The sequence below is a fragment of the Plectropomus leopardus genome, chromosome 18 (assembly GCF_008729295.1).
Source record: "Plectropomus leopardus isolate mb chromosome 18, YSFRI_Pleo_2.0, whole genome shotgun sequence".
NCBI lineage: Eukaryota > Metazoa > Chordata > Actinopteri > Perciformes > Serranidae > Plectropomus > Plectropomus leopardus.
Genome location: NC_056480.1, coordinates 10,115,578 through 10,138,506, shown reverse-complemented (window position 1 = coordinate 10,138,506; position 22,929 = coordinate 10,115,578). Strand labels below are relative to the sequence as shown.

General features: G+C 38.2%; 1 protein-coding gene across 2 annotated transcripts; it reads right to left on the bottom strand.

Moving 5' to 3' along the window:
* Positions 1–409: 409 nt before the first annotated feature.
* Positions 410–22,338, bottom strand: tuft1b (tuftelin 1b). Of its 2 annotated transcripts, XM_042506321.1 has the most exons (12): positions 22,103–22,338; positions 8,672–8,749; positions 8,490–8,582; positions 8,310–8,384; positions 8,072–8,137; positions 6,612–6,698; positions 5,684–5,794; positions 4,203–4,426; positions 3,682–3,787; positions 3,222–3,305; positions 2,893–2,987; positions 410–2,221 (listed from the first exon to the last, which is right to left on the bottom strand). In XM_042506321.1, the coding sequence occupies exons 1-12, from the start codon at positions 22,157–22,159 to the stop codon at positions 2,149–2,151; spliced, it is 1,149 nt and encodes a 382-aa protein (XP_042362255.1). In that variant the 5' UTR covers positions 22,160–22,338; the 3' UTR covers positions 410–2,148. The 2 variants fall into 2 exon arrangements, with proteins under 2 accessions (XP_042362255.1, XP_042362256.1); XM_042506322.1 differs by lacking the exon at positions 6,612–6,698.
* Positions 22,339–22,929: the final 591 nt, after the last annotated feature.

Here is a 22,929-nt window from a genome sequence, read left to right as displayed (position 1 = left end):
ATATATATATATATATATATATATATATATATTATATTCAGTTAATAACTGTTAAAATCTGCAGTCAAAGATTTTCTTCTTTAAATGCTGAAACAGTTATGTGTACATAGTGCAACCAGCACCTTTGTTCTTGTTTTGGACCTATTGAGCATTCAGAGGACAAATATGATTGTAGCAAACATGGCAGGTTTCCATTGTCACTTTTGTTAAAAAAGAAAAAAAAAGTTGCCGGCATTTGTTTGTTTCTCAAAAGTCCAAATGTAAATATGAGTCGACCTTTTAATTGATGGTGTTTGTACAGATGCAAGATATTTATACAGACATTGATAAGTTATTATATTGATATGGTGTGATTTGTATTTATGTGAGGTTGTATACTTCTGTGGTTTGAGATAAAAGCCTGACAACCTACCTCTTCATATTGTCTTTATTTTCTCCACTAGGTGGCAGTACAGAGTTACAGAGTAAACATGCAACACAGAGATGATGAAAGCTGGAATAAGTAAAACAGATGAGTCAGATAAACATGAATTAAAGTGTACAGTCTACAACAAAAAACTCGACTTCGACGTATCTATCTACAGTATTCACAGTAAATACGCACTTTGTTAATAAAACTATACATCCTGGACAGCAACATAAAGTATCGCACAGAAAAAAGCGAAGTTTGTACAAAAAATGCAAAGCTATCTAGGTTATTTAAGTAAGTCTATAAGTTTAATCAGTTATTAAATATGCAACCTTTTAGCACAAAACAGAATATGTAAGGATGTTGAGGCAGCACTTGGCAGCAAAGATACAAAAAAAAAAATAGCCTCCATTAATACTAGTAGCATCTAATATGTTTTTCCAGCAGAACTAAATTAAAGGCAAAAAATTCTAATACATAAATTAGCATTATCAACTTATTACATGCAACCCACTCTGTCAGCGAACTATATTTAAGTTATTATCAACATGAATCATATCTAACTGTTGACACAGCCAACTGCATGCCTGCAATTGTCAATGTGCTGCAAAGCACTGAGGAATCTGACGCTGACCCTGGCTGCACAGGATTGTGGTCAACAGGCTGTCGGACAGCGTTACTCAACTTGCGGCCCATGGGGTGCTGGGCGGCCTGCCAGAGATTTTAAAAATAAATAAATAAAAATAAATAGATAAATAAGGGCGGCAAAGTGGAGTAGTGGTTAGGTGGGAATAGGTGTGAATGTTGGCATGAACGCACGTCTGTCTCTATGTGTCAGCCCTGTGACAGTGTGGCGACCTGTCCAGGGTGACCCCGCCCCTCGCCCAATGACAGCTGGCACTGGCTCCAGCACCCCAACGCTCAATAGGATACGCAGCTAGGATGATGAACAATGAACATAAATTGATACACAATGGGATTATTTTTTGTGCTTTGAACATAAATAAGGTATTTAAAAAAAACATCAAAACGGAGCTTGTTTGTATTTTAAGAAATTAATAATAATAAGGGGAGGATTCCCCTGACAAACTGCGGGTTAATAATTAATAAATTAATTATTCATGTTTAATTAAGTGGCCCTTGGACAAAGCAAGTTGAGTATCGCTGCTGTCGGATAAAGAAGTGCTGAAAACACTCAACACAGTGTTTGTGCATTTGTCCAGATGTATGTGTAACACAGATATTTACAATAATAACAGCTGTTTTAAATTTAAATCCACCTTTCATGCAGACCTATTCAGACAGGTCTTTCTGCGTGGGACAAAGGTGAAGGTGGAAAACTTTACAACTCAAGAGAACTTTCCTGAACTATTTCTCCTGTCACTGCATCGTAAGGACTTGCTGACACAGCGCGTACTGCACAGATTTCTCTTTGCATGTCATACAACAAGTTCAGTAAAATTCTTTGCATTGCACAGCCTCCTCCTCGTTTCCTTTTTAGGATTCCCCATAACATGGGATCTTAGTTCGAATTCCTTTTTTAAAATCTGTTTAACACCGAGAGCCAGTGAAGGTTTGCAGAACTGCCTTAAAGTTACTGTGACGTTCTAACAAAAGACCAATGTGCTTTGTCACCATGCGGCCTCTTCAGCCAGAATGTTTTTACGTTCACATCCTGGTAGATGGTTACATATATTTACACCGTATTTCACCTCAGGTCAGTCCTTTGGACTCTCCATTCAGGACATTATCTCGATGACTTTGATGAACGGGAGGGCCTTGTTGGTCGGAGATGTTGGTGTGAGTGGTTTACTGCAAAGAGGGGAATATAAAAATTAAAAATGAAATGTATTAGGTACACATGGACATTTGACAAAAGCACACTCTCAGAAGGATGAAATCAGCATTTTAAGCCCTATTCGCATGGTTATCACTGGGGACCTCAGGTAATTTGTAATAATTGCCGAGGTCGTCTGTGATCCGAATACCTTGTGAATCAGCAATGCCTGTAATTTGTCAAGTAAAATCTCTGCTGAAAATAACACATTTCGCCAAACACAGAGGTCATGTGATAATATTAGTCAAATTGGAATTAGCCTCTCATCGTAATGGTTATTTTTTTGTTTGTTTGTTGTCTCTGCCTCTTTCCAGGTCGAGAACTATGGAAGCTGCAATAGAAATTATAAATGAAAGTTTTGACACCATGTTGGATGCAGGAAGCTCATCTCACTACACAGCAGCGAGATCCACTTGCAGAAAGAGTGAGCTAAAATCCACCAGAAGAGCACAATCTTGAAAGATGATGAGATGAATGCCACGATAATGTGCAGCAGAGTTGGTTCTGTTTGTTTAGACTTCTCTTATCTATTGTGAATGTGCTGCATGAAACAGACAATAGGGATAATTTCTAAATCACATGAGGTCCCCTGGCAATACTAGTGTTGTGTTTGGCTTTACTGTAAATAAGAAGATAAGCAGCTCACCTGTAAACAACCTCTGGCTTGTTCTCACTGGATGTCAGGTATGGAGGCTCCTGGCCTGCCAGGAAGTACTCCATATGGTCATGCATTTCCTTGTTCTGCAGACAGAAAGGAGTTAAAGGGATTTAATTACATGCACAGATGCAATTACAGAGCAGTTGTATGAATGTTTTACATGCAGGACAACGTTTCAGCTTTTACTTGATTGGAAAAGTGTGGTGTTTATGATTTAGCGCAGAATGGGCAACTAATATTACACATAACATACTTTATACAGATGTCAGAGGAGCATGCAGTCAAAGCAATAATACATCTAACATGAGCCTCCTGACCTCAGCTTCCAGGAAAGCCACCCTCTCCTCCAGGTCCCTGATGAATCGATCCCTCTCTTGGATGACCGTCCGGGAGTTCTGCAGCTGTATCGTACACGAAAACAAACAAAACACAAACAAACAATGTGAGATGTTCAGGAGAAACACGGCTCACTTTTTCAACAGGAGCAGATGCAGCATCACTTATTCATGACAAGTGAGTTTTGTTTCACCACACGTTTCCTCTTGGCTCCACTCCCTCAAATCAATTACGCTTTATGTGTCCGCCTCCTCAAAATCTAATTTCCCCGTTAATGGCTTCCTGTGCAGTTGTGGGCACCGGAGTGCTCATTTGCATTGTGTGTGTGTGTGTGTGTGTGTGTGTGTGTGTGTGTGTGTGTGTGTGTGTGTGTGTGTGTGTGTGTGTGTGTGTGTGTGTGCAACTTGCACTGCTAGTCAATCTGCTTGTGTGCATAAATACCTGTTCGATCATGTGGCGGACTTTCCTCTGCTGACTCTTTAACATGTCATCGAGGTGATGAATCTTTTCCTTCAGGACGGCCACCTCCTTCTCCAGCTCTTCACACCTGCAAACACACACACACACACACACACACACATATAAAACCCTGCCAAACTAACAGCAAATGGATACACATACAATATGAAGCCAAACATTAAAAAACTACAGAGCATGTTATTTTTTAATTTTAACTAGAGAAAGTGATGTTATTTGAATGATTCATATATTGGACCCTGGGAAGCAATTTCAATTTCATGTTTTGGGATACATTCTCTCATGTTATAGGATATAAAAGTGAAAGGATTCACATATATTTGCATCCAACACTAAAAAAAGTGACATTGGGTGCAGTATTTTGAGTTTTTCCTCATGATTTGGAAATAAAAAAATTTGGAATAAAAAAAACAAAACAATCCAACTTCTCTTCTTATTTGGAGCAGTTATTGTGCTTTGATTCATCACTTTGTTTCTCAGCTCACCTCTTCTCATTCTCCGCCCCCTCTTCCCTGTTCGCTTTGAGCTGCAGCAGCTCTGCCTCCCCTGCTGCCATCTTGTCTTTGAGGATGCCACTCTCGATCTCCATGCTTCCCAGCAGCCTCTGCAGCTCCTCCACCTGCTGACCCCTCTCCTCCGACTGCTCCTCCGCCTTCTGCAGACGCTCGGACTGCTCAGCCAGACGAGCGCTATACTCCTGCGACTCGGCCTGTGAGGGGACCCGTAGAGTAAGAACTTGTTTGTGGTTTCCTGTGATTTAGTGGTGATGGATACTCTATTAAAGGCTCTGCACACCCAGACAATTACAGTTTTCCATTTCTCTGGCTGATTAGACCTCTGCTCAGGCTGAAGATGTTGGTGCTTGCCGACAGTGAGCGAGATTGTCCAAACCATTTTATTTGGAGGTAAAACTGAAAATGAGTGCCACTCAAATGTCAGCATAATTTCTTTTTGTAAAACAGTAAGTACGACAGTAAAAGTTAATCCAGGGAAGTCTATAAACTGTAATGGATGTTTGCAACAGATAGTTGGGTTTGTTTAAAGCCCTGACTTCTTGTGTATTTCAATGTCTTTTTATATCAACTTAGCGGCTTTCCCAGATCCAAGCAATTAAAGGGATCAGATTCAGACGTTTCGAAGTGGAGTTGAATGAGGTACTTATCTACAGACAGTGTATTACATACAGTAGATGTCTGTCCGCTTGCCCCCAGTTTGAAGAAGCAGGCAGGAGTACCATCACAGAAGCTAAGCAATGGACTGCTGTGGATGGGGGCATTAGCAAAATATATCTAGCCATCTAAAAAAAAATTATCACTTTAAATGTATGCTATTTTCAGAATATTTTCACCACTTTACCTTGACGCAAACAGTCCTTTCCGACTGCGAGCTCCCCATCTATGCTTTAGTCAAAGCCACCAGACTCCACTGACAAAAGCAGTAATTTTACCTCACAGGAAAAACTAATTGTGGACGGTGGTGTAACAGCTCCAGGAACATCTCAAAAAACAAAAAATGAACAACTGACTTTTGAGAAAAACATTATGTGTTTAGTTTTAAGTCTAAATGTAATATTTGCTGTGTTTCACGTGACATGTTAGGGTTATAACTTTGTAAATGGATCCATGCGTCTGCTTTCTGCATTAATGTAATTGTGTTGTTGCTGCTAACAGCAGTATTAAGAGGGATTTAGAACAACGCCATCGGGACGGTTTTTGATAGATCGGCCCATGGTAAGTCTATTATTTATTTATCTTTAAGTCTGCGGGCAGTGTCCCTACATGACCTGACAGACGAATGTGCTGTAGAGCAAAGACCCAAACAATGGGGGATCACAGGATGAGGGATGAAATCCGCAGATAAGACTGGCAGATAATGAGGATGATTAAAGGAACAAGACGGCAGCAGAGGAGTGAGTCATCGCTGCAGACAGGAAATCGTGTAATGTTACTGATCTCATGAGACAGACCTGCAGTTTTTCCCTCTCCTCCTGATGCCTCTTCTCCATCTCCTTCAGCTGCGCGTACAGACGCCTGGTCGCCTCTCTGAGCCGCACGCTCTCCTCCTGATTATCCTCGACCTGAGAGTGCAGGCAGACAGAAAGTGACATGCTCAATTAGGATTAATCTGGCAAGCTGCTTGAACCTGAGGGCAAAGCAGACCTAACAAACAGATAAGAGCGGCTGCTGTTAGGCTTCTTACTACGTGTTTAAAAGGTTGTTTGGCCCAGCCTGAGGTAAAACAAGAGCATTTAGACGAGAAGTGTGTTAAACTGTGCGGAGATAACACTTTATCTTGGAGCCGTCCCTTAGGTGTGCAAAATACTGTCTTCACGCAAACAATGCACTTTACATTGCTGTATAAAGTGTAAATTGACTCTCGGTTACCTACATACCACATATACAGGTCACTGTGTATGAACGCCACAAAACCTCCCTGCTCTGACTCCACTTCCCTGGTAGATAATGGTGTTGTGTAACAGGAGATGCTGTGATGTGCTGAGTTGAGAATAATGCATGAAAATACGATATTGTCTGTGTGTGTGCGTGTGTGTGTGTGTGGGCTGTGTATGCGCTGTTAGTCAGAGTGTAAGTGAGCCCCTGCGCTGTGTGTGTGGTGCTTTGTTATCAGTCTGGCGCCGCTTTCTGAGGAGCAGCAGGTAGTTGGATCGTGTGAGTGGGAAACAGCTGGAGGGCCAGACATTTTTTCTCCATAATGGATGTTATGGCTGTCATTTAAATACAAATTTAAATGCATTCAAACTAGCTTCACTTGAAATTGGTTCCTGCTGTTCCCTGTGGTTCACTCACATTAGACTGATGAATAATCAGATCATAAAAAAACACAGCAAATGCTCTTCTGAGGACGTTAGAGAAGGCTGATTGTGATTAGCTTACTTTAGCGTCTGAGTCAGTGACAACAATGTTTCCATTGCTGAGGTCTCGGCTGTGGGGCGAATGGACTCTGAAGCCGTTGACTGGATGCTGAAGAGGAAAGCAGCGGCTGGTTAGTGGAGTTAGTGCTTTATTTCTTCTTTTACTTGTAAAATGTACAAGTACTTAAGTGGCCAAGAGAGATCACTGCACTATACATTGAAAGTAATACCTAACCCAGAAAATGACTATTTTTATATCAATGAGTCATGCCATGTTAGCTTTACTAAGTGAGAACTTTATTTTCCCTCACAGTTTTGCCAAACGACCTTAGTACTGGAGTCTGGTTTTGAAGTGAGCATAGATCAGTTTCACTTTCAGTCAGGTAAATATGAAGGTTGTAGCAAAAATGCATGTGTTTGGGAGAGGTTTGTTTGCCATGGTGCACATGAAAAAAAGTTTTCCACATGAATTCAAGGTAACACAGCATGACGGGCTTATTCTCAGATGGTCAATTTGTTGTTGAAGTATTGGTTTCTGATTAAGCGCAGGATCTTCATTACTCTGGCAACACAAAAACTTCAGTTACAATTGTTACGTATTGAATGTTATTTAAGCCGTAAGCCGTAGCACATCTACAATTAGGTTCTTACACGATCAATAACTAAAACTCCACAGCGTCCCTGTATTATCCTGGTGCTGGCTGTGTTACACTACCTTCCTGCTAAATTTAAAGTCCTCATAATTACTTTTAAGGCCTTAAACAACTTGGCACCACCATCTATCAGCGAGTCGCTGATACCAATTAAGGGCTCCTGGTTATGTTGTGCTCAAAGTCTTAACTGTCATGATTCCCTTTAAGGGTCAGATCTGAAAACGTATCATTATTACGCAATGTTTGCTCATCTTTGATTTAAATCTTTTTTTGTAACTGTGAAGCACTTGTAACAATAATTCAAATGATATGAACAATGCTAGAATAAAGTGGACATAGTCAAGTTTTTTTGCTTTAACTTACCATTATGAAGTAAATACTGATTGCACAATTTAATAGCTATTAAATAATGACACCATCTGTGTTTAAATTGTAGCCCTGGTACGATTTCTCTGGAAAATGAAGGCTAAGTTTGAGCCACAAAGGAAGGTTGTCAACTGTTACACAATAAGGTAAAAACACCAGCGCTGCTGTCACTGCTCTTAATGATCCTTAGGTAATTACTTTCAAGTGTGACTGGGTTAATTTCACAGTAGCTGAGAGCACTAAACACACAACTACTTAAGAAAAAACACGAAAAATATACAGAAACACATGATGAAAATATCTTTACCACTTTGACAAGACATATACAACATTTTACTGAAAATAGAATATCTTAATCACTGTCAATTCATTCCCTGTTAATTGACCAAAAAATGATTTTTTCTAATTGTTTTTGCAACACATTCAGCAAAACATCTTTATCTTTGAGTCAGAGGGTGTGTACCTTGTTGTTGTTATTGTTCTGTCTGGCTGCCATCTGCTCTCTCAGAGTCTTCAGACAGTACCTCACCTAGAAGCAAAAACACATCAAACACATTAAAACTATAACTAAAACCTACTGTACACTTCCACTTATTCAACCCACAGACACACATGCTCTAACGTTTTCCACTGAATGTTGACTCATTGTCTAAATGTGTCTAAGGGAAGTTTCTGCTCAGCTCTGTCCGTCGCACACTGACCTCCTGAATCTGGGAAACCTCGTCCGTCAGCATCTTGACACTCCGAGCTGTCTCTGGACGGGATTCAAGGTAAACCTGAATACCAAAATGACAGATTGAGTGAAATGATTGAAAGGTGGACTGGCTCGTACATGCACACAATTACACAGTCAAAGATAACACAAAAACAAGCTCACATACCTTAATAACTTCAACTTTTTCGTCTATGGGCGTGATGAACACTTCTTCTTGCTCCTCTGGTTTCTGTGGCAGCACGACTGCTATGCTGCTCTCCTACATTCAGTAAAAAACACATTAACAAAATATCCCATTCTGTGCTTTTTTCCTTCAGTAAATGACAGTTTTCCTCTTTGGCTTCGTACCTTGTTAATTTGCCTCTCCAAGCTGCAGCCAGACTGATCCCGACCTTGTAGAGAGATACTAAGCCGACTGCATCGGACCTGAAATGAAAAATGGAAGCAAGATGACTTAACAGAGCTGTGGGGATTCTAAGGAAAACCACCAGTGAAGAGAAAGAAGAGGGGCACAAATCGAAAGTCACCGTTGAGAAAAAGGGTGGAGCAGAGAAAAAGAGGCGTATTTTTGACCATAAAACTTCCCCACACTGGAGTTCCTCTTTGGATGCCACATTGTTGGACTAAAAAGCCTAGCAACCGACACAGAGGAGACATTTCCATTGCATCCCCGGGGCTGTCTGCTGACCAAAACATTCCACTCTACTCACTGGAGAAAATGAAACCAGTCCTGTCCAGTAAGGGACAAAAATACCAACACTCAAAACATCCGTGACTGATGAGTCACTCTCATTTCAACTGTGTTGCCTTAGAAACTAAAACATCATGTGAGAATTTGATAACTTTACTTCAAAACAGAGTACTGGTTGAAAATAATGTGAGCAACAACAACAACAACAACACAGTCATACTGACAGTTCTGAAGAAAACAGATTTAGTGTTCACTCTTTTTCTGTCTTTAAAGATGTTGTTTTGTTTAAAATTGAGGCCACTTTTGATAGGGTGCCAGCTTCTTATTGCTCATTTAAAGACATTATTCCTGATAACATGGAGTGACGGCTTTCAGTAAAGTGCGTGTTGATACATGTTTATTACAGCCATTTAGTCAGAGTTCACATCATAATCCAGTGCTATTGATTTATTTCATGTCGTGGAAGTTTATCTATCTAGAGCTTGTAAAATAATCCACAGAGAATCACCTAACACAGTAGAAAATCGCACAACAAAGACAAACTTTCTTTAACTGTAATACAAAACTAGGTTTGCCCCATGAAAGTCAAAGATCTGAATAATCAGTTGGAGAATCCTCAGTTGACTGAGATTTTTCAAGTCAAGCAGTTATTTTTTTGTTTGTTTGTTTTGCTTTTGTCAGTCAATGTGCAGTGTACTTCTGGTGACGTTTCGACCCCAAGATCTAGCTGCAGAGTGAGCGCGCCTCATTTTCATGATGCTCTCTAGTACAGGTAGCTGCAGACCCAGACTCAAGGCTACTCAACGAAGGCTGGGACACACTCTTTGAAACAATGGGGGCTGCAGGTTAGCCTGGAGCTGCAGTGTTAGAGGGTCACAGCAGACGGCATTAGAAATGAAGAGATGCTGAAGGTGTCGTTTGGCTGCGCTCTTTTTGGCCAGAACTTTAGGGTGCACTCGAAAGGATGGTGGCCAAAATACAAAGGAAGTCTGCACACATAAAGTATTTGTTTATGTCCTTTAATAATGAACTTTTTCAGTAATTGCAGAATTGTAATCGCCATCATTATCTTTATTTTTCCTACAAAAATATTCAGAGTCGAGGCTGACTGCGGACCCCTCAGTAAAACAAGTCAGTCATCAACTATTGTCTATGATAGTGCGCCAGCTATTGAACCTTTTGGAAACTGCAGACCAGATTTCATCGCACGTGTGTTTTAACCCATCACTATGATGTGATATGACACCATGACTTGTCATCTTTTTGAACCTCTTTGCCCAGTCAGAATGAGCCAGAGGCTGCTGCCCAGAGAAAGAAACGCTTTTCCTTAATTTAATACATTTAATACAATATAGTCTCCGGCTTCTGATTTCTAGTATCGGCAAAAAATGTTGTGCATTTACAATTGTTTGTTAATATGCATTAGCTCAAGGGGCAACCCTGGCTTGTTGACTATGTTACTAGGCGTTGCTGTCACCCTGAACGTCCCGCCGAACCAAATTTAAACTCTCAAAATCTAAATTGGGAAAAAAAAGGAATGAACAATCAAATAGTTGTACTGAACAGCTAAATCTGATTTGACATAATTTAGACAAAACAGTTATGAAATGTATAGTTCAGAAGACAACAGGATAATTAGATTCCCTTAAACTCAGCTGACTCTTTTATATTACAAAGCATAGCATTTGCCCAAAGCAAATACTTGCTTAACTATAGATAATCTCCATTGGAAACACCCACTGAAGTAAGTGGATGCATGACTCCACACAAACTATGAGGCCTTTTCTCTGAATGTGCAAAGACAACATAACATTTGGCCCATTGACAAACTATTCCAAGTGGAGGATAAAAGTCCAGGTGAAGGTGAGTTATGTCACACAGTTGATTGTTATCTTATCACCAACCTGAAATATGCTTAATCCTATCCCCTATGTGGGGTTATGTGTTCATACCCATGCATCAGCACTTCCACCAGTGAAACCAGCAAGCCGACGCTTGCTGGTTTCACCGGTGGAAGCTGTGAGTTTGCCCATAAAAAACGTATTTTCCAGGACCGGCTTTTTATTTTCAGACAGAGAGGTATTTTTACAAGTTTCACAAGCAGGTGATACTCTTACACGGTATATAAAATGCAGAGAAACAGATGTTGCTCCCCTGTCTTAAGTCATGCCAAAGGACATCAGGAATCTTCCCTGTCTTGTTAATTTCACTTATGTAATGTTGTTTTATAACATGTTTTAGTGTCATTTGTTTGGTGGATGTTAGGCAGTAGGCTGCAGAAACACGTTGTCATGCAGCACGGTGACAATGTTCACAGTGTACCAACTGTACACTTAATAATAATTGCTCCCTGGGAAAATAACACTGGTGGTTACAGTGCAGGAATGACAAAAAGGCAGTGACACGTTCTCTACATACCACAGTCTTTTGTCAGCTGTAAGTGTGAAAACAATACAGATATAATAACTTCAACACCAGCATGATTTAGTGACAGCACATGTGAACCGGGCTGAGAATTTAGAAGGAAACCAACCAGCATTTCATAATCATTCCTGGTAGATTTTGTTTCACATTTAAAAGCGCAGACAAACAACAATCACGCCTTCTTTCCTGGGAAAAGCTATTATCTGTTCCTTGGGAAAGCGCTTAACTATGTCTGGCTTCCAAGCAGCACCTTGGAAATGAAGTCATCCGGACACACATCAAGTACCAGTCAGTGGCTGAATGTTGCAGCTCTCTGTCACAATGTGGCAACAGAAGCACCTGGTACAGAGGCACCAAATTTATGACTGCAGTCTGTTGCACTTTGAACAGAAGCTTTATGCATTCACTTGAGGAAAGAAAGTCTAATATTTGTCTGGATAAATAAGATTATTTTCCCAGTATTTGTGAGGTCATTTTGTGTAATTCACACAGAATTATGAGCAAAGTTTTCACATTTCCATGAAAACTTCTTTCCTAATTCTGAGATAATTCTCTCGTTAATTCAGAAAAACAAGGCAAGTATTATTTTTTCAAGTGAATGCATTATGCTTCCCTTCTATTGATATTAGGCAGTTGACAATCATGTGATGCCTGGAACCTGCAGATCATGATGATTTTGGGAAACATGCAGAATAACATCAATATTGTTTTTATTATGTGTGCTCAATCTAACTTTTTTGTGCTGAGGGGATTAACATTAACTTCTATGAGGCTGTAAGTAATCTCTAAATCAGAGGTGAATGTGCCAAATGTGAAAGTCACAAGCCAGTCCCGAGTCTTAACATTCAAGTCTCAAGCAAGTCCCAAGTTATTTAAAAAGAATCAAACAAGTCAAGTTCCTGTTAAAAGTCAAGCAAATCAAGTCATATGAAATTCTGATGATGATTTAATAAATAAATTAGCTATAGACTCATTCCTGCACCATCCCAGTACACTGCTTTATGGATTTTGGCCCTTTTTACCCCCTTTTTACTGCCTTCATCAACAACATAATCCTTGAATCCAAACTTGATTATTTTCGGACGAGCTTCCTCCATGAATATTCGCTTCGTGTTGGATTCTGCTGGTTTGCAGTCAAAATCACAAAATCATGTTTCAAAAACACTCATGCACACTTACTTCATGTCCACACAAGTTTAATGAAGATGGCGTTTCGATCCTGCTTGGATGTTTGTCAGGTTATAGTTGAGTCTTATCGGTATTGGTCAAGCAAGTCTTCAGTCCATAAATTTGTGACTTAAGTCACATATTTACTGCGACTAAAGTTCCCCACCTCTGCTCTATGTACAATATCTTCTCCAACAGAGCATTGATATGTGAAGGATTCCTATCAAATGTAGAGTAAAAAACTAAAATAGATACATGCTTAAGATATAGAACATATTCTTTTTTTCCTATTTGTTGCTATGCAGCTATTCTACATGTTTAATTGCCCCTCAGGGACAAATAAAGTGATTTTAATTGAATTTACTTTAGATCTTTTTGTTCTTTTTGCTGTGTTTGTGAGCCACTGTGACACATAAAACAAACCTGCATGTGAATGGTGTGTGAACATGCCCACCATTGAGTTTTGTCAACTATCACACAAAGACAGTAAAGTATGGCTGAAGAACAAAGAACATCAACCCAGGGTACGTCACATGCAGCCAACACATTTGATTACTTACGTAAGCAGCCAGTTCTCTGCTTTGCAAGTCAAACACTAAATGGTTTAGTTTGAGTGGCAGATTTTCGTGTGTAATTGCGACGTTTGAAAAACCATCAGAGGCCGTGAAAGGCAGGCCAACATTTCACTCTGTGATCTGAGGGAGCGACAGCCTGAGGGTTTCACACAGAGGATTATGGGATGGACACACCCTGGGAGGTGCTTACTATACACAGAAACATAATGTTCTGCAGACAGCCGCACGCTATTCTTCGGTATTTCTTAAATGCCCACTCCATCGAAAGGTTTACATTTCAAAGCAAAATAATCGCAGCAGAATAATACAGCACTGTGCAAAAGTCTTAGGCCACCATAGATTTCTTGTTGAACAAAGTTGTAACGAGGATATATACTTTTTTTTCTCAGTTATTTTATTACAGATATAATTTGGCACTTAATATGCAAATTATTCTTTAATAGAGTCAAATCTTACAACAACCCTAACCTTTTTTATGTGCTGAGCTGAATGCCTGTGAGGAGTTTCCCTTTAAACTGAGAAAAAAAAATCACTGAGTGATTTCCGGGAATTATCCAGCGCATCGGCAAACTTCAGAATGACAAGAAACTGCATTATTACCTTTAAAAAGCTTGACCTTTCATATTGCATTCAACAAACATTGCAGAGGTCGACTGAACAGCACCGTGACAACAGTGCCAAAACATTCCCAGTCAGTGATTATAAATAAAAAGGTTGATTGGAAACCACTCCTACAGATAGGTGTTATTCGGTGTCATTACCGGCCAAATAGTCCATTCATGTGATCATGTTCCAAGGAGAAATTAAACACTGAATCACTGCATACTTTTGTGGTGGTATGAGCAACTGCTAACTGCTGTTGTGTCCTAACAGCTCTTACATTCATGTATTGACAAGACAAACACAACTGATTAAGGGGATTTTTGACAAATTTTCAACCAGCTTTGCATTATAATAATATGGAATTATGGTAAACTTCCCTCCATCTTACCAGAGTCCAGATCTCATCTCATCTCATGTATCAGCTCAAATCTGTTGGATGAAGCGTTGCGTGTCATCCAGCAGATTTTTGTTGGCTCTCGGGCTGTTGCTCGAACTACAGATTGTACTTCCGCATTTTCGTATACCCCCCATGATACGGACAAAAAGAGTATAGGAGCGGATTGAGAGAGAGCTGCCCCTCTCTCTCTCGCTCTCTCTCTCAAATGCAGACCAAACTCAGATCAGACAGTAAAACTAAGCAGTAATGATCAAAATGAACCAAGATTATGTAACTGTATTACCTAATTCTTACCTAAAATGTTGCCAGAAACAAGTTTTTGATTGTTTGTTACAGGCCGCCACATTGTGTCAAATGGCCAAGCTTGCAATAAGTCATTAACCAGCAGTAGCATTTATTGGTCCGGTGCAGTGCATTGCAATGTGGTGGTTGGAGGATTTCTATCTCTTGAACAAAAGCAAATGCCACAGTCCTTTTCCTCTGTTTTCTCTGGTCACGTGGCACCAATTTCAAAAGGATTTGCATCTTTCTACAGCATAGACAGCCCAGTTTTATGAAAAATCTTCTTTCCTGTGCTAAAACACAAAAAATGTTAAGTCAGAAAATTTGTGCGATGAGAATATGCAGGTGTTTTGTCTGAGTAAACAGGTTATATTGCCACATAACCTTAACTTAACATTCCTTCCGTTTTGTTCTAATCCATATTTGCTTTCTGCTGCACAGACAAGTGCAAACTCACACACTGGTGTACATAATGAGATCAGCACTTTCATCTGCTCTCTGCATATACAGTTCAATAATGTGTCTGCCTCCAGTGTTCAGTGCGGCCCCACTAGGCTTGTCCATGCAACTCAGGGCATGCTTAATTTTCATTTCTAGGAGGAGTAACCTCAAATTCACTTAGAAAGCACAAAGAAAACAAAAGCATGGTAGATAGGTATCCCTAGGGTTTTCCATATCTCCTATACAACATGAGTGGTATGTTTACATACAAACTCATTTCATAATACATGTAAAAACAGCTTCCAGGTTTAATGGTTTTAATGAAAATAACTTTTGAGATGATATCAATACCAGTAATTGAGGTGTTGTTTCATTACAACTGACTGATTCTCCCTCTGAGGTATAAATCTACGTTAATCAGATTCTCATGAGTTTAATCAGATCAAGAGACAAACTTATAACTTAATACTCCACATCTTACATAAGAATGTTTTCCACTGGAAAAAAACATGCAAAAGAAAATTAATTTACTACAAAGAAGCATTGCTATTTTGCTCAGTAACATATAAAGCAACACTGGTAATCTGGTAATTGTTTACACGTAGACAGTGCAAATAATCAACTGCATGTGTAATTTGTTTTACATATACACAGCGATCAACATATTTCTTTAAACAGTAAGTATGCCTTTCCAAACATTTCTGTCTTACATAATAGATCCTCGCAAGCGTGCCCAAATGAACATCTCCAGATTGATTTAACATCTACTGGTGTGAAACTACACAAGGAAAAGACAATGCAGAGGCTCTAGCAAAGTGTTAAAATAAACCTTCTTGTAAATAATCTGCCACTGGAGCTTTTCACAGGTCAGCTCTTCAGCTGAGCTGCAGCAGCAGCCCTGAGGGAGAGTCTGTTTTCTGTCTCTGGTGTAATGCTTTTGTCATAGCAGATAATGGAGCAGGAGGTCAGAGCAGTGCTTTAGCACACCTTACACATTTCTACCCCTCTGTCACTCCTACATACAGGATAACCACAAAGAAGTTCAAATTAAAGTGCACTAGATTACAAAGCAGTAAAGTGCAGAGTAAAGTGCAGTATCTGCACCAAAACATTTTCACTGTCGATTGATTTACAGATTGTTTTCTTGATTTAAGGAAGATTTCCTCCCTTAAATGATTATTTGTATTTCAGTTACTCACCCCGTTTTATGTTAAACAAAACGGTTTCTCTCATGCCTCCATGATGAACAAAGAATCCAAAAATGTAAAAAAAATAAATCAGAGAAATATGCCCTGAAAACTATATGTTTAAATACTAAAATTTTATTTTAAAAAAATAATAAAAAAAAAAAATATATATATATCAAATTATGTTACAGAAAAAAAAGAATGCATTTTTTTAAAATCATTTTCTTGTTTGTTTTTAATTTTTAATTTTTTTACTTTTCTTTTTTTACTTATTTTTGGGTAATTTTCTTGTGACTTTTTTTTTTTTTTTTTTTTTTTTTTTTTTTTTACTAATTTCTTGGTTATATTTGGGCCATGTTTTATGAAGTTGCTCATAGCCTTATCCTCATGTTTTTCAGGAAAAAAACAAACCAATGTAACAGGTTTCAAAGGGTTGTTGGTTTTATCTATAAATTGAGATATTTAGTTACTTTTACATGAGACAAAGAAAAGCGGTCAATCTTCAGGGAAAGATAAAGTTCACCATTTTGTATGGGAAATGACTTGAATCATTCATCTTGTCATCAAAATATGACTTAATTTCAGAATCTCTCTGACAGTCAAGTATTCAGGAAAAAAAAACAAAACACTGATAATCAGATCATCTATACTGACTTAGACCTGCAGCTAATATGAAAACAGACAGTGACGCATTAGTTCAATGTGACTCATGTATGTTCACTGATTCGGAGGTGACATCATTGCCTTAACTCAGCGTGAGAGCTAAAACAGCATCCCTGTACCGGTCAGTGACCTCCCACAATCAATACAGGACCATCCAATCCCAGTTCTCCAGTTGCAAACTCATCCATGACTGTTGTTTACTGGTTTGGAGATGACATCACAACTGTACACGCTGACTTACACAATATATAAATCTATGTACTAAATCATTCTAACAAGCTGAGAACAAGCTGAGCACCAACACCTGCATTCCCATTTCAGGTGCTAACAGATCACAGCAACATGTGAAATCCATCAATCTCCGAGTGCAGTCAAAACAAAGCAGTTTTATCAACCAAGCAACACAACTTACACACACCAAAAGTGATAAGAAAAATCATAAAGCACTTAAAACAACAGGGTAACTTTGTTGATATCAGCACGTCCCGCCACAAACCACCTTACGTCACTCATGGTAGTTACAAACTCTTCCCTGGTGATTAATGCCAACAGTATGTGTCACCAACACAAAAACTGAATCACTGTTCCAAAGCACAAGAAGCAACAGACAACTGGGAAGTGACTCTGAAAAGTTTTAAAGTTTCTTTTTGTCTAAAAAAATTAAACTAAATGGCAATGTTTGCATTCTGGTGGTCTGTGTCAAATAAAATATAAAGATGGTGACAAAACTCAGATTGAAATTTGTCATTAGTGGCTGTATAAACTACGCCAATCCAATAACAGGCAAATATATACCTCATTTTGTTAAAATATTTACTTACTTAGCTTTTTTGACTGGTTTAATCTATGTGGGGAAACTAAGCATGTTTAAAAGTATGACAAGTTCACAATGCCATTATTTCTATAAGCAAACACTCATTCATAAAGCAAACAAAACTATAACCACAAGTACCATCATGCACTTCACGCAGTAAAATCCCAAAAGCAAACCCTTTACTTTATCCCACAGATGATCACTGTGATATCTACCTGGGCAGACGAGGCTGTCTGGGACTCTTCACGGGGATGTTGAGGGAGCTTTGATCCACACTGTCTGTGTCTTTGTGACTAAGTTCGTGGGAAGCCACGGCTGTCTTGCCTTACATGGCTGGGTGAGGCTCCACCAGCTGCCCAACCCTTTTTTCCTCCAGATTGTTCTCCAGTCAGAGAGCTACGGTGCCAGTCCAAGGAGGCACATGGCTGTTAGCCTCCCCTGCAGGACTGTAAGGCCAAATACACAATGGAAAGAACTGGAGGGAACATTTTTCCGAATAGATTATAAACAGTCCTGAACACAGAAGTTTGATGATGGTGAATCTAAACTGCACAACAGTTTAAAAGCCACCTTTATAGTTTAATAATCGGACTAAATTGCCATTTTCTTCACATTTTATTTGAATTACTAAGAAAACTGTGGATGTAAGCAACAATTCAAAGCTTTTTATCTTCATCAAACAGTCTCAATCTTTCAAAGTAAACAAGTGACTAGGTTAATACTTGTAGCCTAGATGTCTGCAAATGTGCAGTAATGTACCAACTGAGGTCAAAAAGCTTCATTTATCTGCCACTTTGGGACAGTGGTAGGTAGCAGCGCTCTGAGGAATGTGTGGCACGAGTTATATAAGAGAGATTAATGAAGTGTCTTTATATAACAGTTACTGGCTCAGTGTGTGCTGTGTAAACAAAACTGTGCAAACAAAAGCCAAATGCCACAGTCCGAATATGTTCATGCTTGTGTGTTTGATCATGTGTCTCTAGCTACTTCAAACTTCAAACTAGGCATGGGACGATGTGAACGTTTCTTCTCATTCTGGTTAGAATAATTACTCTGGTTAGAATAATTGTGATCCACGATAATCAAAATATGCCAAAAACTCGAAAAAAGGGCACTAAAGGCCCAGACACACCAAAGTGACATCAAAGAACTAGTGGCGATAAAAGCCCTCTGTTGCATCCCCTCCAGTTGCCTTTGTCTTGGCCAAAAAGTTGCGCACCATCTTGACTTTAGTCGTTTATTTTCTTTCCTCATTTCAGTTTCTTTTCTTGTGCACTAAATTTACCACAAACAACTTTGTGTTTTTTAACATGGTCCTCAAACCATAAATAGTCTTATCACTACTTTACAGTAACCTTTCATTGCTGAAATGATCTCAAATGTTATGTTTTTTTAACTACCATTTTAAGTGCTTTATATAGGGCTGCAACTTAAAATCATTTCATTATCAATATATGGCTTCAATATTTAGAATACTCATCATCATTAAATCTATTTGAGATCTTTTTTAATACAAATATTCTGTGGTTTAAATTTCTGAAATGTAAATATTTTTCCTTAGTCTTTTATGTTAGAAAACTGAGTATCTATGTTTTTGGACTGCTGGTTGGACAAAATGAGACATTTGAAGACACCACTTTGGAAATTAGTGATTTTTTTTCACAATTTTTCTTTTTGACATTTTACGGATGAAACTATTAACCGACTGCCCATCTTTGTTTCACAGATCTCATGGGGATGCCTTACATTTGCTTGTTTTATCAGACCAACACTCCAAAACACAAACATATTTATTTTACAATGTTATTAAGCCCCAAAATAGCCCCATTTGAAAAGGTTCTAACCATTGAATATTTTACTAATAATGACTTAAACGCCTAAATTATAACATTTTTTGTTGGTCAAGTTCTGTTTACTGATTGTTGGTTAAATTTCTTGTGTATTATTTGCAAAACGTATGACATTATGTCTCACATACAGAGTGCTGGTTTGAGTGTTACCTTCCACAAAGAGTCTTCAAGCTTGTGCTGGTGTGTCCTAAACACCCTGTCATCTATCACGCTATTTAGAGTTGCTTATCCTTTTGTTGATATGTGAGCACTGCAAACATGCCATTTAACAATGCTGGTGTCGCACACAAAGGTTTCCTCTTATGTAGCCATGTAAGTACACCCTCGAGTTGACAAAGAACCCACAACAATCCAGCTAAGCTATTTTAATAATATCTTTGCCTACACCATTCTTGCAGCATGTTCTCACGCCATGATAGGACACACAGTAACTTGAATGTCAATTGCCAAGATAAGAATAAAGAAAAGTCATAGATGTGCTTCAGTGGGATGCAATAGGTTTCTCAGTGGAAACAGTGGTTTTGAGAACAGGATGCAAATGACGTCAAAGCTTATGTTTACAGTGAGATCATCCAAAAATGCTCCTTGGCTATCTCCAGCAGAGTGCCATTGCTGTAAATAATCAGTGATTTCATAGTTTCAACCTTATCAAGTCAAGTTTATCTCTATAAAGCTCTAAATCACTCTCATAGTCAAGAAAAAAAAACATCCTCCTCAAACTGTAAAGCCAGGAAAAGGTCTATAAATCCTACTCTAATCATTTATTCACTTTTGGTTTTATCACAGCGCACAGAGCCCATCAAAGCTGGCAGCTGCCAAAAATGCTTTAGCAACATGTGTTTTAGTCTAGGCATGATTATGTATTTCTCCTCTTCCTGCCAGATATCTGTAAAAACAAAGGATCTGTTCATTCACGCAACATCCAGGCGCACATGTGCCATTATGACACTCATTAAATCAACGATCAGGCCGATGAATTGCTGTAAATTACATAAAAAAAGTTATGTAATATTTAATCTTTCATTTGATAATTCTTATTTATGTGACTTTGGAAAATATCTATTACATCTGGGTATCTACATGGAAGTGCGTAATAAAAACAATTTGCAACAAAATGTAAAAGAGCAGGTCTTGCTCAAACTGGATCAAATGTCAGATAGATGTTGCTGAAATAAGATTGATGGCGTAACAAAACATTATAAGATTGCCAATGAAAAGAGAATATTTCTGCTGAACAAGCCAACAAACAAGGTTTACCACTTTTGTTCTGTGGAACTCCTGTCATGGAATACTCAGTAAATTATACATTTCGGATTTTTTCTCAATCGAGCCTTAACTTAATTAAGTTCTAGAATGTGGAAAAAAACAACAACAAAAAAAAGAGTTCCGATTATAATTAAGCCACAAAAAACACTGCTGGAGGGTACGATCATTTTAATTTACTTCTAGGACGTTTGAAGTAGGGCGTTCACACTTAACTTGTCCCAGCATATCAACTCATTTTTATATGAAGTTACAGCGTGGTGTAAAAAAGCAACCACTATGATATCAAAAGCAAACTCTACACGAACTCTTCAAAGATGAAAAAGAGGTTAAAGTTCAAGTGAAAGGATTATGTACACAGTGACACACACTCTGTAGGAAAAGTTAATGATAAGTGACATTAAACTTATGCAACAAGTAGCAAAGTGACCCAGCACTCACACCTACTATTTGACCTGCCTGAGTATTTTATGATACATAACAATGCAAGAGGTGTTTGTTTTTGTACATACTATTGAATTTGGCAACTATTTGGCATTTCTTTGATCTCTTGCGGAGGATAATGTATGTCAAGGAAACCGCTTGCCTTTTAAATTGTTGATTTAAATTCAAGATATAACATGATTACATGATGTTACAGTGTGCAATTATAATACCACCAGATTGACATACTCCAGCCCAAAGCTCCTAACTGTCTATACAGTAATATAAAGGTACTTTTGGCTGTTTGCCATGATCTTAAATTTGCTTTGGGGCAAAACACATCCGAGGCAGTCACACAACATATGTTTTGTGGCAAATGTGCTGTATATGCATTCACATACATAATTCTGAAATGTAACACTAAGAACTTAGAACTCTTAGAAATTATTGTTTTGAAAATAGCTAGGGTAAATGTCTATTCAACTATATTCATATTTATGTATTAAAAATGATTGTTACAGAATTATGAAGAATTTTACTCATTTTTTTCCTGGTCATATACTTGGCTTTTTTCCCTCTTTAATCTTAATTTTTGCAAATCTTTAGAAAAAAATGCCTTTTTTTAACCTTATCTTTTTTCTGCTAATTGTCTTTCTTAAACAAAATAATAATAATTTTGTGCTGTTTTGAGTTATTTTACTTAAGTTGCCTTCTTTCCTTGTTTTTGAAAGAAAATTAAGCCAATTTCCTCTGGTTTCAAAGGATTAAGAAAGGGAAAGCTCAAATACTTGTCTAAAACAGTTAACGTTATCTGCAGCCACTGTGGACTGTAATAAAGTTAACTGCGTTAGTCCAGTGGTACCACAAGAAATATAAAGCGGTGTTAATTCACAATAAGCGTATTATTTAGTACCATAGTCACATTTAAATTAAGCTTAACCTTACAGGGATTCATTGTTGTCTTTTAAATGAAACATTTAAACTAGTTTTATCACTCACGTTCGCTCTTTGGTCCTCTTCTCCATTTCCTTCAGTCCGCGTGACTCCTCCGCTCATCTTTTCAGAGGAAAGTGAAGTCAAAACACAACAGTAGACGAAATTAAAGCTGTCGAAAGTCTCTTTTCTCTATCCTGTCAGTGTTTCAAACTTTACATCTCGTCCTCCTCGCAAACAAGAGGCAACATAAACAAAGAGCGAGGAGACACCTGAGTGCGTCCTGCTGCCTTCACTCTCTGTCCAGGTAGTGAAGTTGAACCCTGCAGGTCTTCAGCAGCAGCTGCGCCTCGTTTCAGCGGAATGCACTGAATCATAAATCAGCACACGGGAAGCAGAAGCCACTGTGTATATTTTGTAGTTTTGCTTTCTGATCTTTTTACTTTTTAAAACTGTAATACATTTTCTTTAAATTTTTAATTTCGTTAGGTTTTTTTTTTTGTTTGTTTGTTTTTAATCATTTTTATGTATTGTAGGGGAGACCGGGGTTGTTTGGCACACTTTTCCACTTTCTGCCATATTGCTTTGTAATGATTTATATAAAAATATTGTAGCAGCAAATGAAAAGTTAAGGACTATTTTAATGTGCACAAATGTTTTCTAAAATTGTATGATTTATGATTAAAGTTGTGCATTTTATGGTATTGGTGTTGGTTGACACAGTGTTAAAATGCTATAGAGACCAAAAATTACACAAACAATAGAAAAAAGAAATGTAAATGTTTAATTTAAATATGAACAACAAATGTAAACATGAAATAGAATATCTTCCCTTTTTTTTAACCAAACATTTTTTAAGCAATTTATCAGTAGGGATGTTTAAATAGCCATAG